At 37.8% G+C, this 18,424-nt stretch overlaps 1 protein-coding gene across 5 annotated transcripts in view; it reads left to right on the top strand.

Annotated features, from left to right (window-relative positions):
• Positions 1-18,424, top strand: part of LOC114305302 (nuclear transcription factor Y subunit A-7-like) — a 71,203-nt gene extending 52,779 nt beyond the window's left edge. For 2 of the 5 annotated variants that reach the window (XM_082915966.1, XM_082915967.1), the window contains 3 exons: positions 48-110; positions 2,764-2,928; positions 17,717-18,424. In XM_082915966.1, the coding sequence (XP_082772092.1) occupies positions 93-110; positions 2,764-2,928; positions 17,717-18,079 (546 nt within the window). In that variant the 5' untranslated portion in view covers positions 48-92 and the 3' untranslated portion in view covers positions 18,080-18,424. The remainder of the gene's footprint in view (positions 1-47; positions 111-2,763; positions 2,929-17,716) is intronic. The other 3 variants (XM_082915965.1, XM_082915964.1, XR_014361918.1) reach the window with 2 other exon arrangements.

Genomic DNA, 18,424 nt, shown 5'->3' with positions numbered 1-18,424 from the left:
GTGGGTATGCAGTATGAGGCATGACATTAATTGTTATACTTCTGCAGGTGTTGACATCATGTCCATATCCAGACCTACATTATGGGGGAATAATGACATATGGGGCACAGGTAGGAATGCAAGTTGGTCCCTGCCTCTGTCTCAATTGTAGTTTTAACTTGTTTGGCTCGTTGATATTTTTGTAAACTCTTTTTCTTTCACTACGTAGCACTACATCTTTTATCTATTTTGTTGCTCTGCCTCTTATATATTTATTTATGGCCATTCTCTTCTCTTTTCTCTTTATCTCGTACCCTTTCATGTAAATTGATTGAATCTTATGCTCTATTTGTTTCGGCGGAAACGTTTTCCAAAACCACCACCATCACCGCCGTTGCCCCCACCACCTCCACCGCCACCACTACTGCCACTGCCACCACCACCCCAACACCACCACCACCACCACCACCACTACGACCTCCTCCTCCACCCCACCGTTGCCACTACTATCGCCACTAATGAAACTATTAATGCATTAGTTTCAAGAATGCAACCAAGCATAGGAAAAATTTTCTAATTTTTTTTTTTTTTTTTGTAGAAAATGTTTTCCGCTGAAATAAACATAGCATTAGCCTGACTCTAGCTCTGTGTCTGTCTTGCTCTCATGCTTGTATGTGTGTGCTTGCATTTTGTTTTTCTTTTGTATTAGTTTGTGGCAATGTTACCACTTCCCTATTGGGAACACTAGGTGCCGTTTGGTAACACTTACGTTTTTAGTTTTCTGTTTATATTTACGAAAATTTTAAAAACTCAAATAAAAACTTGTTTGGTAAAATTTTTGATTTATAAATCAGTGGTCTCAGTTTATAAATTTGGTCAAAAAATGAAAACACAAAAAATGTGTTTCCGTTTTGAGTTTACATAACACTAGTCACCACCCGCTACCATTTTCCACCACCGTCTTCCGCTGCCGCCGCCGCAACCACCACCACCACCACCCACCTGCCACCACGACCCACCACCCGCCACCACTACCCACCACCCACCCACTCTCTACCGCCACCACCACCACCATCCACTACCCATCTGCCATCCACCCGCCACTACCATCCACCGTCCGCCACCACCACCACCCGCCACCTACTTGCCACCACCACTCACTACCCACCTGCCACCACCATCCATCATCTGCCACCACTAGCCACCCACCACCACCAGCCACCTGCCACCCACCCGCCACCACCACTCACCACCCACTACCACCATCACCATCACCACCACCACTATCACCCACCACCTACCCGCCACCCACCTGCCACCACCACCCACCACCCACCACCCACTCTCTAGCACCTACCACGCGCCACCGTCACCCACCCACCCACCACCACCACCACCACCACCTACCCGCCACCACCCACCATCCACCACCCACTTGCCACCACCACTCGCCACCACTACCACTACCACTACCACTACCATCACCACCACCACCCACTCGCTACTACCCATTGCCCGCCATCGTCACCCATTCATCCACTGTTACCACCCACCACCCACCTGCCACCACCCACCACCACCCGCCACCCGCCATCCGCCACCCACCTGCCACCACCACCCACCACCACCACCGCCCACTCGCTACCACCCATCACCTGCCACCGTCACCCACCCGCCACCGTCACCCACCCACCCACCACCACCACCCACCCGACACCACCAGCTACCCACCATCCACCGTCACCACTTTCCACTACCGTCTTTCGCCGCCACTTGCCATTTCTCACTTTTTTTTTATATTTTTAAAATTTTTTAAACATTTTGTCAATTACCAAACGCGTTTTTAGTTTATGTTTTTCTAAAAATAAACAAAAAATAAATAAAAACCAGTTTATAAAATTTTTGTAAATATAAACTGAAAACGTAAACGTTACCAAACGCACACGTGTTTCAACTTTGAGTCCTGTACTCTTGTTCAGTGTTCGTTTGTGTTTCTTTCTATGTTTACTTGTAACAGAACTTGTGGTAGTGCTGCAAGTCCCTTTCCAACATATTACATGGCATACATTCAGAATTTCAAATTACAGACCATATTGTACTCTGCTCTTTATCTAGGGAATGTCTGTAGTGCTGGAGCTGGAAAGAAAGTTGTTTATTGTGCATATACATGAACATAAATCCATATGAGTATACAAGCTGTGCACATCCCATGGGTGTGCTATGCAAATCAAAGATACCAATCCTTTTATCGTTCACCATCAAAATTTAAGTAGTTGAACTGTAGATAAAGAGAAGAATTAAAGAAATTAAAATTTGAAATAAAAAACTGGAGCAGTTGCATAGGGGCAATTTGGTCTTTAGAAAATGCGTGATGTAGCTTCAAATGGGCATTCACACCAATTTCAGAGTTTATATTATATAATAGTATAGACATTTGTATGATTAAATTGATTAATTAGTACCATCAAACATTGTCTGCTTTTTATCTCTCTCTTTGTTGTTGATGTGATGGTGCTGTCTTTTGGTATTACTTTCATGTAATTAATATTTCTTTCGTAAGTGCTATGCAAATTAGTATGTATTTTGTTTGCACACACACACACACACTCATATATGTATATATATTAATATGAAGCAACAATAGAATCCGTGTGTGGGGGTACTGTGAGGTCTACATGGACTTATCTTATTGCTCATGCTACAGTTAACATAGATTAGGAAACAAGTTCTAAAAAAGTGAAGACTGAATATATGTATGTCTGACAATTATTGCCATCATCCCAGGTACATCCTCATTTACTAGGTATCCATCAGACTAGAATGCCTTTGCCCCTTGAAATGGAAGAGGAGCCTGTTTATGTGAATGCAAAGCAGTATCATGGAATTTTGCGGCGAAGGCAAATACGAGCTAAGCTGGAACTGGAAAAGAAAGTAATAAAAGCTAGGAAGGTAGGAGTTACAGTTTGTGGTTTCTATTCTTTAAATGAGATAAAAGCGCCATCAATTATTAACTATGAACTACTGCTTACTATTCCAACCTCAAAAGCTTCATTCCCCGACCCCACACACAAACCACCAAATAAGGTAGAGACGGACTTGCAAAAGGGAAATGTACTAAATAAATTTAGACATGCATTTAGTTATATGAAAAAAAATGTTAGTGCAATTTTCACCGTATGTCTGTGTTTCTAGTCTAGGTGTTTGGGGATTTTTTTTTGTTCCCTTATTTTGGTCTTTAGTGAACTTTTTAATAGAATTCCAAAAAGTTTTAGGCTTTTAGATTCTATTCAACCAGACGAATCGAAAATTTAAAAAAAAAAAAATTTTAATTCTAGAAAAGACAAAAATATGCCAAAAATAGTGGACTTATTTTGGATTGTTTAATATATATATATATTTGAAAATTTTCAAAATAAAAAAAGAGTACTTTTAGATTCGTCTACACAAGGCAGACCGGAAAAGTAGAAAAGTTTGACATAATTTTGAAAAAAAGTCACTAAAGACAAAAGTTTGAAAAAAAAAATTGTGGCTTATTTAGAAGTTCCCAAACATATCAAGTAGTGTGTGTATTCATTTTTATCTCTATCCGTCGATTGCTTTTTACTTTGAATGTGGGCTATGATTAGTTATAAGCATTAATCCCTCTCTTGTATGTTTTGGCTCATATATAACTTAAAATTTAAAAAAATGAACAAGTTTTAGCATTTATCTTCAAGTGAAACGAATTTAGAGTTCTACCATATGAGAAAGTTTGAGAAAGAAAAACATGAATACTGAATTTTCAAATCTGGATAGCAAAAGCTTATACCATCTAAATATATAACATGATGCAAAAGTACATTCTGTAGGTTGATTTACACCTAAACACATTTTACTGAACCTAAACCCTTCTGCCATCTCAAAATTATATATCAAATAATATGTTAAAGTGCATAAGACCGACATAAAGTTCTTAACCTTCTGCCAACTCCAAATTATACATGAAATAATATTAGGTTCTTGACTCTTCACACAAATCCACATCTGCTGTGTATTTGGCAAAGGGATAGTAAGAAAGATGGGTTCCAACTGGACTGAATGGTGAAAGGAGATATAAAGTGTTGAATACACTTTGCATACTTAAAGGTAGAAGTGGCAAACTCAACCCCGAACCCGTGAACCCCCCAATTACACCCATTTGAAACCTGTTTTTTGATCAGCAACAAACAAAGATTTATTAAGGCTCAAGGCCAAGAAAAAAGAGGATAAGATATCCTCTTACAACAGAAATGAAAAAACCAAAAATAAGAAAAGAAAATATAAAAAAAACAAAAATACCAAACTCAAAAACTTCTACATAGAACAAATTGACACCCAATCCGAAGCAAGCAAAAAAAGCGGAAAAAGATGCCAAGTATCTCACCCTATCTCATAAGTAATCTATATCCCGGACCACTCCTTCGAAAATCTGAGCATTTCTTTCCAACCAAACAACCCAGAAAATTGCAAAGACTACCCCACTCCACAGTACTTTAGCTCTCTTTGATCTTCCAAAAACTTGAAAATCAAATAATAACATTTGAGCACATCCTTTTGGGGCCACCCACATCTCACTACCCAAACCAAACACCCTAAGCCATAAACACCTAACCACCGAGCATTGCAAAAAGAGATGATCTAAAGATTCTCCACTTCTACAACACATGATGCACCATTGAGGATTAAGATACCACAAAGGTCTCCTCTTTTGCAATTGTTAGGTTTTATTTCTTGGCAATCCCGTTTGACAAAACTCTTTTGAGTTGTAATTTTATTCGCATTTTTATTTCAGTGAGGGTATGAGTTGTTAGATGCGAATCCAACCCGAATCAAGCCTTTCAGAGAAGTTTGTGATGCTAATGCTTTCAAGATTGCCACTTCGTTGATTATGACGGGGATCGAGCTGCCCGGTCAGCTCGCGGGGGTCTAGGGGGCAGCGCCCCTTGGCGGGTCCGGGGCAGCGCCACGGCGGGGTCGAGGGGCAGCGCTCCCGAAGCAAAATGCAAAAATGCATTCCACGTTGCCTGTCCGCTCGAGCGGACATTACCCCGCTCGAGCGAAGAATTCCTGGTTCTAGAAGTTTTGGTCGCCTGTAAAAGTACTGAGTTGTGTGATTTCGCGCTCGAGCGGGTTCTCTAGCGCTCGAGCGGACCTCTGTTATATCACACACATATTTTGCTGAAGCCGCTCGAGCGGGCTGTTGGGCACTCGAGCGGAGATCGCGGGACAGATTCTATAAATTTGCGTGTTGGGTCAGATTTTAGGATTACTACTCCAGATCTTCTTTTTGGATTCTAGGGTTTACATCTGGGGATACTTTGTGAGTTTTCTTTGATGTTTTGATTGAGTATTCAACTCATGTTTTAAAGAGTATACATCAAAGGTTTTGTTTGTTCTACAAAAGAGAGAGTTGTTCTTCGTTGGATTCTGAAGAATTCGAGCTTGAAGCTTTGGTGGATTCTGGGGTGGCTCATCGTAAAGACAATTCCGAGGTGAAGACGGGTTGGAAGAGGCACATAGAGGTTGGTTCAATTAGGCGTGGATTCGCTAGGTAATTGAGAGTATACCTGTGTAATTCCTTTAAATCTTCTTAGTGGATTGTTTTGTGGCTGTTGCCTGTGGTTTTTTTAATCACAGTTGGAGGTGTCCAATTGTGGTTTTTTCCACGTTAAAATCGTTGTGTTGATTTGTCTTGATTATTTGATTGAGATTGTTATATACTGTTTAAAATTGTTACATAATCACAAATCAATATCTAGGGGATTTCTAGATTTTTCAGCAATGAATCATTGGTCAGAGTGCCCCCATGAACCAAAATCCACATGAACATTTTCACCTTAAGAGGAGCACACGCCTTCCAAATATTGTTATGAAATGGAAACTGAGGGACATGAGAATTATCAATGATTTTATCAAGAAAGGACTTACAAGTAAAAGACTCCGACGAATGAATATTCCAAGCCAACCTATCCTTCGACATTGGAGACAGAGAAACATTTTCAAACCTTGACAAAAGAGAAATCAATTCCGGAACTTCACTGTTATGAAGATTCCGACGGAAATTAAAATTCCAAGATAAATGAACCACCAAAGAACCCACCACAGACGCAACAGAACAATTATGAGATTGAGAAACACCATATAGAAGTGGATATGACTCAGCTAAGGACATCGAACCCACCCAAACATCCTCCCAAAATTTGACTATTTCCTTATTACCCACCCTCATAGAAATGAATCGGGACCAAACTGGATCAATCTGAGAAATGGACTTCCAAGGAGTCCGACCGCTACCCCTCGAGACCATCCGAGAGTCCCTACCATTAACCTAAATCCCATATTTACTTTTAATAACCACATGCCATAATGAACCACACTCATTGGGAAATCGCCATAACCATTTGCCCAGCAGAGCCATGTTTTTAGCCACTATATTACCAATGGCCAAACCTCCTTTCTTCTTAGATAAGGACACCATTTCCCAATTCACCAAATGATCCCTCCTACCCTCATCTTTCCCTTCCCATAGAAAATCCCTCATTAATTTCTCAATAGATTTTGCTACCTTGACTGGAACCTTAAACACAAACATGAAATAAATTGGAATTCCACTGAGCATTGTCTTAACCAGAGTGTACCTACCCCACGGGATAGTAAAGCCCTACTCCACTCTTCTAACCTTTTGCCTATCTTTTCCACAACTGGATTTCAAAACACTTCACCCCTTGGGTTACCTCCCAGTGGAAACCTGTTGAAATCTATAAACGGTTTTAAATGGGTTGCATCTTGTGAACCCAATTAAAATTGGGTTTAAACGGGTAACCACCTACCACTGCCACCTCCTCCACCATTCGACTACCACCACCACCACCCAATTAAAATTTGCCATACTTGATTTTATTATGAGGCTATCTGCCTTGGCGGATGATCTAGCTCCTACTGCCACCATGGGAACAACTGATTAGACTCTTCCCACATAAATTTGATTACCTTTCAAGCCTTAATAGTTTTATGCATTGCAATTGTATATTCTAATGAACTGTTTTTAGTTGTGGTGAGCTGATTGTAAACTACCACACTACCTCCACCACACCTCCACCTCCACCACCACAGCCACCACACCCTCATTCTCTACCACTTTGCCTCCCCTACCACCCCTCCACCATCACCTCCTCCTCCACCACTCCTCCATCACCACCATTACAAAAAGAGTTAAATAAAATAAATGGGCTTGTCGGGTTGATTTTTCCAACCCGTACGCAATTTAACCCAACCATTTAAACCCGTTTATTAAATGGGTGGGTTTAAATTGAGTTGTTTTATTACACAACCTGTTTTGACCCGCCCTTTGCCACCTCTGCTTACAAGGATGTAGCATTATAGTGGAAGTGACATTTTCACATATTGTAGAATGACAGTCACACATGTTAGTTGGATGTTCTATAATATGTACATAGAAAACCATTTAGAATCTACTTGTATCTTGATTGATGTTTATAATTATTTAGTTGCCTTTGTCATTCTTACTGTTATTGTCAAATTGAGATTCAAGTCATGAATTGGAATTTTTTTTTATAGACCTCAAATCAAATTGAATTGTGTGTGAAAAATTTGATTACAAGTCAAAAAATAGAAGGAAAATGCTATGTAGATTTATATGAGTATAAACCATAATATAAAATGTAGGATATAGTAATCTTATAAAAACACAAAAATGTAGGATATAATAATCCTTAGCAGCAGGAAAATCTTGGGTGACGTTTCTTATTTAGAAATGTGATTCCACTCTCCCAAGTGAGAAATCCGTAAGAATTTATCCCCCCCCAAAAAAGTGAGAAATTCGTAAGAAACTCGCTCCCATTGAAGAATAAACTTGCTCTCAAGCGAGATACAACCTCTCAAATATACAGATCTCATGAAAACAAAAGAAACTTATTTATGTATTACTCAAAAAAGATATTTTGGTACTTTCTATTTATATAATATTTATTTATACTTAACAAAATCAGTTCATAATTGACATCAATCTTAAATAATTGAACACATGTATTAGAACTGAGTAGAAAAAAAAAAATTGTTAGAATATATTTATATATTTAATATACAAAATATACACACACTCCCATAGGCACTTCCAATCTTTGAAACTTCTATATATCCTTTGTCCCCCACCATGGCCCCTGTTCCTACTCCCACACCCATCGTTGCCTCCACTTTGCAACTAAGTAATAATTTACTACTTTTTATAGTGATTAATCACCTATGAAGCACGAATACTCTGAAATGGCTCCCGTACGCATATCGGATACGTGTCGGATACGGATATGCGCTCGATACGGTGGGATATGTATCAGATACGGCAAAAAAGTAATTTTTTTTTTTAATTTCGGATACGCTTGGGATACGCGAGGATACTTCACGGATACGGCCCGGATACTTTCGGGATACGGCGGGACAAAAAAATAATTTTAAAAACTTATAATGGGGGTCAAACTATAAAATAATAGAAGTAATATAAAATAAAACAAAAAAATAAATCAACCAAACCTTACCTAGGTCGCGACGACAGCAGCAAAGGAGGAGAGGAGTTGTCATCGTCTCTATCAACCAACCAGCAGCTCGTCGATCGATCAAGTTCGTCCCTCTCTCTTTCTCCCTCTCCCTCTCGCTCGATCTCTCTAGTCTGGATGGACAAATCTCGCTCGATCTAACTCACTCTCTCTCTCTTTCCCTCTCTCGATCGATCTCTCCCTCTCTATCTCTTGCTCTCCCTTTCGTCCTCTGTAGACTGTAATGCAACCTGTTTTGGCCCCATTTGATATACATTTTTTTTAATTTTTTTTTTTTTTATAAGTATACTCTGTAACCTTCTAGCCCATTTGATATCATATATATATTAGCTTTTATATTTATAAAATTTTTGATTATTAGTTTAAAAGAATTAAAATAAGTTGTAAATGTGTTTGGTTATGAAAATAGTTGAACCTATTTGGCTAAATAAATTGTCACATTTTTTTTTCTTGTGCAAAAAATATAAAAAATGTCCTAAAAAGTTATAATTAAAATAAATATATGTCACTTTATTTGTTCATACATATTTAAGGATTTCAATTATGCTAAAAAAAACTCACATAATGTAGTTCAAAAAAATACATTGTCTTTTTTGGGCCAAATTACCTGAAATATCAAATAAATTATAATTTACAATTGCAACTAAACATCATAAATTAATTTCTTATAAGCAAATAAATAAATAAATAAACTTATTAATAAATAAATTAACTTTGTAAATTTTTCCCCCCTTAATTTTTAATATGCTACATTAGTAAAAATTGTAAAAATAATATTTTTTATGAACGTATCCTTGCCGTACCCGTATCTTAGTTTTTCAAATTTTGTCGTATTGCCGTATCCGTATCGTATCGTACCCGTATTCCATATCTGTATCCGTGCTTCCTAGTTAATCACCTTGTCTAGTGAATGAGGCACTTGACATAGTTACCAATAATTTTCTTTAATTTTTCTGCACTTCTTGCAAAGATCCATTAAGATTGTTGACTTCTTTGTTCAAGGAGGTGACTCTAGTTTTATGATAAGAAGAGAGTTAGACTTTGTAGCCAATTCAACATGCAATACCTCCCCTTAGCAAGTACATATTTTTAGTGTTTTTTTTATTATTTTTTTATTTTTTAAATCAAAAAGCCTAGAACTTATGAAGCATGGACACTCCAAAACATGTGCCGTAGTAGTAGTGTCGGACATAGGACACACTAGTTGATGTGTCCCTTTCCTTCGTTAATTAATTATTTTTTTTTGCCCCTCTTCTTTAGGCCCTGTTTGTTTACCGTATATAAAGGCCGAATATGGTTGTGGGACCGGATATAAAATGAGGTGGGCTCCCACATGTTTTTTTGTCTCCCCACCCCCCAATGTATATTCTCCACTGTCGAACATAGCTAATCTTTCATCCAAAGGTAAAAAATAATCACTCTCTTCTTATCCTATCTTATATCCTATCTTAACCAACCATAGTATAAGTGATCCCACAGTATATATAATTCACATCTTTATCCTTAGGTATCACATATCTTCCTAAAATCCTTATATCTAATCCGGACAATCAAAAGGGGCCTTAGTGCTTTTGTTGAATGTTGAATATTGAATGTTTATTGCCTTTTTTTTCTTAGATTGTAATGTAATTAACTAATGATTCATTGGATGATAGCTTTTTTGTCTTTAAGTTAACTCTTATCATATTTCTCTCTTTTATGGATGATCAATTAATTGTGGGTAAATTACATTTATCTCCCTTGAGGTTTCTAACAAATGCAGGGACCTCCCCTGTGGTTTGACTAATTACAGTAACCTCCCCTACTTTACTTGACAATGTCAAAATTCCCTCCTTCTGTCAAATTGTTCCAAACGGTGTTACTTTTTCAATATTAAATTACCTTATTGCCCTTCCTTTTAAAATATTAAAAAATGTTTTTGGATTGGAGGACAGCTTTGGAAGAAACAAACAGTGTTTGGAACAGTATTTTTGAATTTATCTTTTTAAAATATTAAAAAATGTTTTTAAAAAATTAATTTTTTTATTTTAAATATATAATTTTTATTTAAATATTTTTAAATATTTTATTTTATTTTGCAAATATTTTAATTTTTTTAATTTTAATATTTTAAATTTAAAACACTTCACACTCAAATCGTAACCAAACACATAACTCAAAACTCAATTCAAAAATTATTTTCAAACCTCATACACAAACATATAATTCAACACTCCACATTGCTTTCAAAACTCTACACTCAAATCGTAACCGCATAACAAAAAAAATAAAATATTTAAAAATATATTTATAAAATAAAATATTTAAAATAAAAACTATATGTTTAAAATAAAAATTATATATTTGAAATAAAAAAAATTAATATTTAAAAAATATATTTAACATAAGTTTGAATTCTTTTAAGTTTGTGTTTGGTTATGAGTTTTAAAAATAATTTTTGAATTGAGTTTTGAGTTGTGTATTTGGTTAAGACTCTATGAGTTTTGAAAAGATTTTTGAAAATTTTTAATTGGAATTGTGATTCTAAAAGAGAACCAAACATGTTTCTAAAAAAAATCTTTTTTGGGAACATGTTTTTACTCAAAACTCAATTCAAAAATTATTTTCAAAACTCATAACCAAATACAAACTTAAAACTCAATTCAAAACTCAACCAAACTTTTTCAAAAACTCTATTTTAAAAGAAAAAAAATTTCAAAAAAAATTTATTTTATTTTTTAAAATTATTTTTAGAATCATGATTTAAATGTGGAGTTGTATGTTGAGTTATGAGTTTTGAAAAGAAAAAATTTGTTCGATTATAAATTTTGAAATTTTTTGAATTTATTTTTTTAGGGTAAATATTTTATATTTTAAATATTTATTTATTTACTTTAATGTGCAGTATATTTCATACATCTATGTGTTGTAATTTTTTTTAATATTTTAAATATATTTTTTAAATATTAAAAAATTTTAAAAAATTTATTTTTTATTTTAAATATATAGTTTTTATTTTAAATATTTTATTTTATTTTATAAATATATTTTTAAATATTTTAATTTTTTTGTTATGCGTTTGGTTTAGATTTCAGTGTAGAGTTTTGAAAATAGTGTGGAGTGTTGAGTTGTGTTTGGTTATTAGATTTGAAAATAATTTTTGAATTAAAAGTTTTGTGATATGTGTTTGGTTACGATTTGAGTGTGAAGTTGTGTTTTGAGTTTAAAATAATAAAATTTTAAAAAATAAAATAAAATATTTAAATAAAAATTATATATTTAAAATAAAAAAATAAATCCAAAAATACTGTTCCAAACACTGTTTGTTTCTTCCAAACCTGTCCTCTAATCCAAAAACATTTTTTAATATTTTAAAAGGAAGGGCAATAAGGTAATTTACTATAGAAAAGTAACACCGTTTGGAACAATTTGACAGAAGGGGGAATCTTGACATTGTCAGGTAAAATGGGGGAGGTTACTGTAATTATTCGAACCACAAGGGAGGTCCTTATATTTGTCAAAAACCTCAGGGGAGGTAAATGTAATTTACCCATTAATTATTTAAATCTAGTGGGTGAATTTTTTTTATTTTTTTGTTTTTAAATTATTGCGAGTTTTTGTTAATTTGATTTTTTGTAATTGTAATATTAATCTACATAGCTAATAATATATATTAAAAAATATTTTTTATTGTGTCCTATGTCCTTGCCCTCAATTTTTTAAAATTACCGTGTCTACATATCTGTGTCCATGTCCCAAACTGTCATCAAAACTTTGTTTTTCTTTTGTAGTTTTTATGAGTACAGTTTCTCTTTCTTTTGGACATGTGACAATAGTTTTCTTTCCCATGTTAGGAATTTGATCTTCTACAGAACAACTTACCTAACAAATATTACATATACAATTAATCTTTTTATTTCATCTACTAGTTTCTAGGGACAATTTCTAAATGACCGGAAACATTCTTTGCTAGTTTTGCAAAAAAAAATTTATTATAAGTTATAACCCAAAAGGTCTGAGAAACTCTTCGGGTAACTCATTAATAGGAATTTGATCTTCTACAGACCAACTTACCTAACAACTACAACATATATAATTATTCTTTTTTTATTTCACTTACCGGTTTCTAAGGACACTTTCTAAATGACCAGGAACACTCTTTGCTAGTTTTATTATAACCCAAAAGGTCTTTGGATAACTTATTTTGAATTAGTTAGGGTTCTGAGGTGAATTTTTTGTATGAAAAACAATGGTTTCAAGTCACAGTAATGCAAATAACCTCGGTTCCATTTAAACTGACATGATTGTTTTAAACCAAGTTGTTTTAATTCAAATTAATCAAGCATCGGGAAAAACCCACAGATGCAAACAAACTGTTAGCAATAAGATTGAGTACATGACTGTCCAATCTCGCTTGTACTTTCCCAATCTCCACTAGTTGTTGTGTCAACCACACAATCACGCTCTACCTCTCCAATTGTTTGATCCAAAGGGAACAGTGTGCTATCCTCAACAATGATTGTGCAAATTAAATCTATATGAATGCAATAACCATACTCACTAGATATAGAAACCCATAGAGATCAACCCCGACCTTTGGAAACTCTTAGGAATATGAGAATAAAGAGTATGGACTATATGAAGCTCTCCTAAGTTCCCCCAAATAATCTCTCTATGTGCACAATATTCAATGTATGCAATTTGCTATATAGAAGTCACAAAGACCAATATACATATAGACAAAGTGAAAATTGAAGGTAACAAGGAAACAAGAACCAACAAGGTTTCTGTTCCGGAGATGCATTCCAAAGGAAAACAAGCTGCTGCGTTGGAACAGTACCTCAGTGTTTTCAAATGGTGAATACATTGCTTCACTTAATGCTTAAAAAACAAATCCAGAATACCGTGCATTTGAACTGATCAGCCTTGCGTTCAAATGCATGTATTTTCCATTCAAATGCGAATGGTGTTTTGATATGACCTTTCTCATCAAATTTGTCTTTTTTCTTTTCAATCTGCACTTTGGCTCAGAATTTCTGTACTTGAATCTTCAACTATGGATTCTCCTCATAGACTCAACTAAGCTACAACTAAAAAGTACAGACTCTATGGAATGAAATTGTCATAGCAAAATTGACCAGGGTTCAACTCATTTTTCCTAACAAAGTAATTTTGTGGTAATCAAAATTAGAAGACTACTAAATCACATGAATGGTCTTTGAATCGTGAATTATGAGATTCTTATGATTCACTTAGATTTATTAAAATTATTGACAACATGCGATTCAACCTAGGGATTCATTTAAGAACGAAAATTAATTGTTGCCTAAGATTTAAATTGGTAATGATAAGATTGTAACAACTATGTGGACAGGCAAATCTCGAATTTCAAATGGACCACCTTTTGAGCTTTATATAGCCAAGAACTATGATTAGGTTAACTTGAGTCGTGTTTTTACTTATTTTTTAAGTTAGAATGCTACTAGACTGATTTGTTTATACTTAGCAATTTTAAGTTTTGCTGAACGTGGGATGTAGAAATGATTTGTGGGTTGTGTTACTGTCAGATATTGTTGCTGGGAATATGGAGCTTATATAAGAATATTCTATTTGTTAAAAAAATTGTGGTTTCCTAAATTGTGAATCATTTTCCTAATATTATTAGGAGAGCCCAACAATCATAAATATGAAGTTTTCAAGAATTTATATGAAGTTTTTTGTGATTTTGTTTGGTGCTTTGTATAACCTTACGTTAGGGGGTTGTTCCTAGAAAATCTAGATGGAATTTCTAGAGTTTTCTTCTTCTTCACCTTTAATTTTGATTTTAGTGATTTGTGTTACCTTCTCAAATTTCTGTTAGAATCTTCTATAGTATTCTAGTTGTTAGGATCGGGGATCCCGCCCAAGACCTTATAGAAATCATTGCAAGCAGAAAAACACACCCACACTCAAGGAGACACAATATTTAACGTGGTTCGGCCTCAATGCCTACGTCCACGGGAGAGTAGCCGGTTATTACTATAACAATGGAGATATTATAGAGAGATTACAATAGAGGAGGAGCTCACACTCTCCTCACTCACACACTCACCCGTCTCCCTCGCTCACACCGAGAGAGACGGTCTCTCCGCCTCACATCTCTCACTCTCTTTGTTGTCTCACGGTTTGCTCTCAATTTCAACTCTCCCCTCAACCTCTATTTATACACCAATGAGGGAGAGCCTCATTGGTCACCACCTACCCTCTTCCACTCTCTAGTGGGGTTGGTAGAGTGGGAGAGCCACTTCCATTGGGTGGAGAAAGTGGGTTCTCCAATGGGAGCTCACATGGGATGATCCAACAAATCACCCCCTCAACTCATGTGAGGTGATCCAGTCCACACACTGCTGCTAATCTTGTCACGCCCAAAAGACCAACAGAATCTTCATCTCCTCACTGAGACATTGCATCCCCTGGAAGCTAGAGATAATACACCAGAGATACAAGAGGAGGAGGGAATCCTACATCCTCAACTCAACTCACACCACTCTCTGATTTGGAGAGAGCCTCTGCTCCTATCTCCCACAAATCTCTTCCACGCTTCCTATCTCGGATATCTTCACTTGCTATGCTTTAACTTGCGCAACCAAAATATCTTGACACCCCCTGATTGGATGTCCTGCACCCCCTGCTCGGGATACCCTTGCATTACCGTGCAACTCCTTGCATGATGAACACTGGAGCAACTAGAAAACTTCAGAGTTTGACACATCAACATCCTCAATTTTCCTTGCTCGAAGCTTATTTCTGAACAACCAGCCTTTGCTTTCTGCACTTCAGAACAACTTTCCAGCGATCTCATACGCCCGTTGTCTGTGCTGCAATCCCTGATGTTCGGTTCTGTCTCACTTGTACGTCCGTACTGATGTTTGACAGTTAGCCCTTCTGCCAAGACAACTTCCACCGCTCTGTACAAGTTACCACTATGCAACTCCGTGCATAGTGCTCGCACCCATGGCTTCTGGTCTCCCTGCGTCAAGCTTGCTTGAGAGATCTGCATCAACTCTATCATCTGCTGCCATGGAACTAAAGAAACCACCATAGAGAAATAAGACTTGCCACTCCTTGGCACGCACTCCTGCGTTTTACCTGTCTCAATTTCTCTGTCTGGAAGTTCCTATGAACTGTCAACAACCCGCTGCTACACACTCTTCTCGCACCTCTGTACGACACTCTAGCGTACCCTTGCACTGTTGCATGTCTGCAATTAAAAACTTCTGCGCTTAGGATGTTCCTCTGCAACTATTGTTCTACATGTCCACTTACCATTAGTACCTACTCGTATACAGTAGCTCCAACAGCCATAGTATTTCCCTGAGCCTGTACTAGTTGCCAAATCATCTATCCGTCGATGAATGGTCTTCTCTTTTGATTGAACCAGATCCTCCGATCACCTCAACAACCAGGAAAGTTCCCAGGAAAGACTGGTGGGGTCACAACCGGTCCCACTTAAGAACCAGTCTCCTTAGACAGTGTCTTTTTGACAAAACTTTCCTAGACCTTTGAGATAATCATGTCTGCAATCCTCTGATCGCCCCTGACCAATCCTGATCTCCCTCGATCTGCCATTTGATCAAGCCTGATCTCCTCTGGTCTTCTATGATCTATCTCAATCTGTATCTGGTTGTCCAATCTGGTCAGAATCTGCCCATTCTAACCTCTTCAGTGAATCCGCAACATTCCATAATATCCGGCAACCTTCCTTCGAGTATTGAAGATGGCAAACACCCATGTTTTGACAATCTTTCCAAACCGTTCAGAATTTCACTATTCTGACCTCGCGGTTGCGTCCGGAGCGGTCCATTTAGCTAGAACCAACCTTCGTTGCATTTCCGGGGACCTCACTGAAAATTATCCCCGAAAGCTGGGCCACACCACAATTTTCTGAAAATTCTGGGCCAAATTACAATTTTCAAAAGTTCAGGGAATATTCCGTGTACCAACAGAATATTTCGTACACTGCCCTTGACGCCGTCTGCCACTTTAATCTGCCTTCCTTTTACAGAAACTCCGTCTCCAAAATCTGACCGTACGGATGTGTCCGGAATACTCCAAATAGTCGGAAACCACTATTAGATCACCAAAAACGGACTCCAAATGGCTTCAATCTAGCCAAAACATTTTGTACGCCTCAGATCTGCGGCTGCACCGTAGCCGCGAAGCACTGGATCCCTCCCTGCCTCTGGCTGACGGGGCAGACACGTGGCATCCCTTTGCTGACGTGTCGCCACGTGTTGCCGACGTGGCACGCTGACGCGGCATGCGCGTGCCTTACACGCGCCTCCCCCACTTACCTTCTTCCTTCCACCGCGCGTGGGGCGCGTACACGCGAGTGAGATGACGCGCCGGCTTTCTGCACGGCGCGTGGAGGCGCGTGCAGCGACTGGGACTCACGCGCCTTCTTCAGGAGGCGCGTGAGAGCGCGTGGGGACTCCTCTGGGTGTCTGCTTTATATTTCTGGACTCCTCTCGTCGAGCCCTTGCTCCTGGTATGCTCAAAATCTGATTTCGAGCAACTTGATTTCTGGGCAGTTTCAAACAACACGCTGTTTTTGTTCCGAAACGCCATCGACGAGGCTCTGATACCACTTGTTGGGATCGGGGATCCCGCCCAAGACCTTATAGAAATCATTGCAAGCAGAAAAACACACCCACACTCAAGGAGACATAATATTTAACGTGGTTCGGCCTCAATGCCTACGTCCACGGGAGAGTATCCGGTTATCACTATAACAATGGAGATATTATAGAGAGATTACAATAGAGGAGGAGCTCACACTCTCCTCACTCACACACTCACCCGTCTCCCTCGCTCACACCGAGAGAGACGGTCTCTCCGCCTCACATCTCTCACTCTCTTTGTTGTCTCACGGTTTGCTCTCAATTTCAACTCTCCCCTCAACCTCTATTTATACACCAATGAGGGAGAGCCTCATTGGTCACCACCTACCCTCTTCCACTCTCTAGTGGGGTTGGTAGAGTGGGAGAGCCACTTCCATTGGGTGGAGAAAGTGGGTTCTCCAATGGGAGCTCACATGGGATGATCCAACACTAGTCAGATATATTTATCATGTTCCTATTCAACAAATTCCATGTATCTAATAAATGTTGGTTTTGTTCTTGCTAATTCAGCCATATCTTCATGAATCGCAACACCAACATGCTATGAGAAGGGCAAGAGGTTGCGGAGGTCGTTTTCTTAATTCAAAAAAGCTCGATAGCAATGCCACCAATCCTTCTGCCAACTTATCAGGCTCCGATCACTTGCCCTTGAATTCTAACAGAAATTCTGGTCATCATGATAAGGAACTACCCATGTATCAAGACATGCACGGTGCACACAAATCCTCAAATGGAAACAACATAAATGGTCATGGTTTGTCTATGCACCATTATTCGCAGTCAACTGACAGTGATGGGGGAGACTGGTTTGATCAAGAGGAGGGGAGCGTGCTGGTGAGTCAGGCTCCACGTGGGCCCGCTACCACCAAATGAGAAGCGTTTGGGGATGGCTGGTCATCCTTCGACTCTTCTCAGGCAAATCATTCTTGGCTTTGGTTACTTCAGTGTTATGTTTGATAGAGGTGAAAGCTAGGGAAGGGATGGATATGGCAGGACTTGTACTGTTTTCCGTCTGCCATTATGTTTGCTTCTTGTTGCAGCTCTCACCCTGTTTGTAAATTAAGGTCTGTAGCAGTAGTAGTTGTGAATTTGAAATGCCTCTTTTGTTTGAAACAATAATTTACCTTTCATACCACAATTCTCAGTCCTGTTTAATAGTGTTCAAGAGTTGGTTATTTGTGTGATATTTTAGTTTTAATTTAGTGGTTTTCATGGTTA

Source organism: Camellia sinensis, chromosome 2, assembly GCF_055761805.1.
Source record: "Camellia sinensis isolate YWXY chromosome 2, ASM5576180v1, whole genome shotgun sequence".
Taxonomy (NCBI): domain Eukaryota; kingdom Viridiplantae; phylum Streptophyta; class Magnoliopsida; order Ericales; family Theaceae; genus Camellia; species Camellia sinensis.
This window is presented reverse-complemented; position numbering and strand designations above follow the sequence as displayed.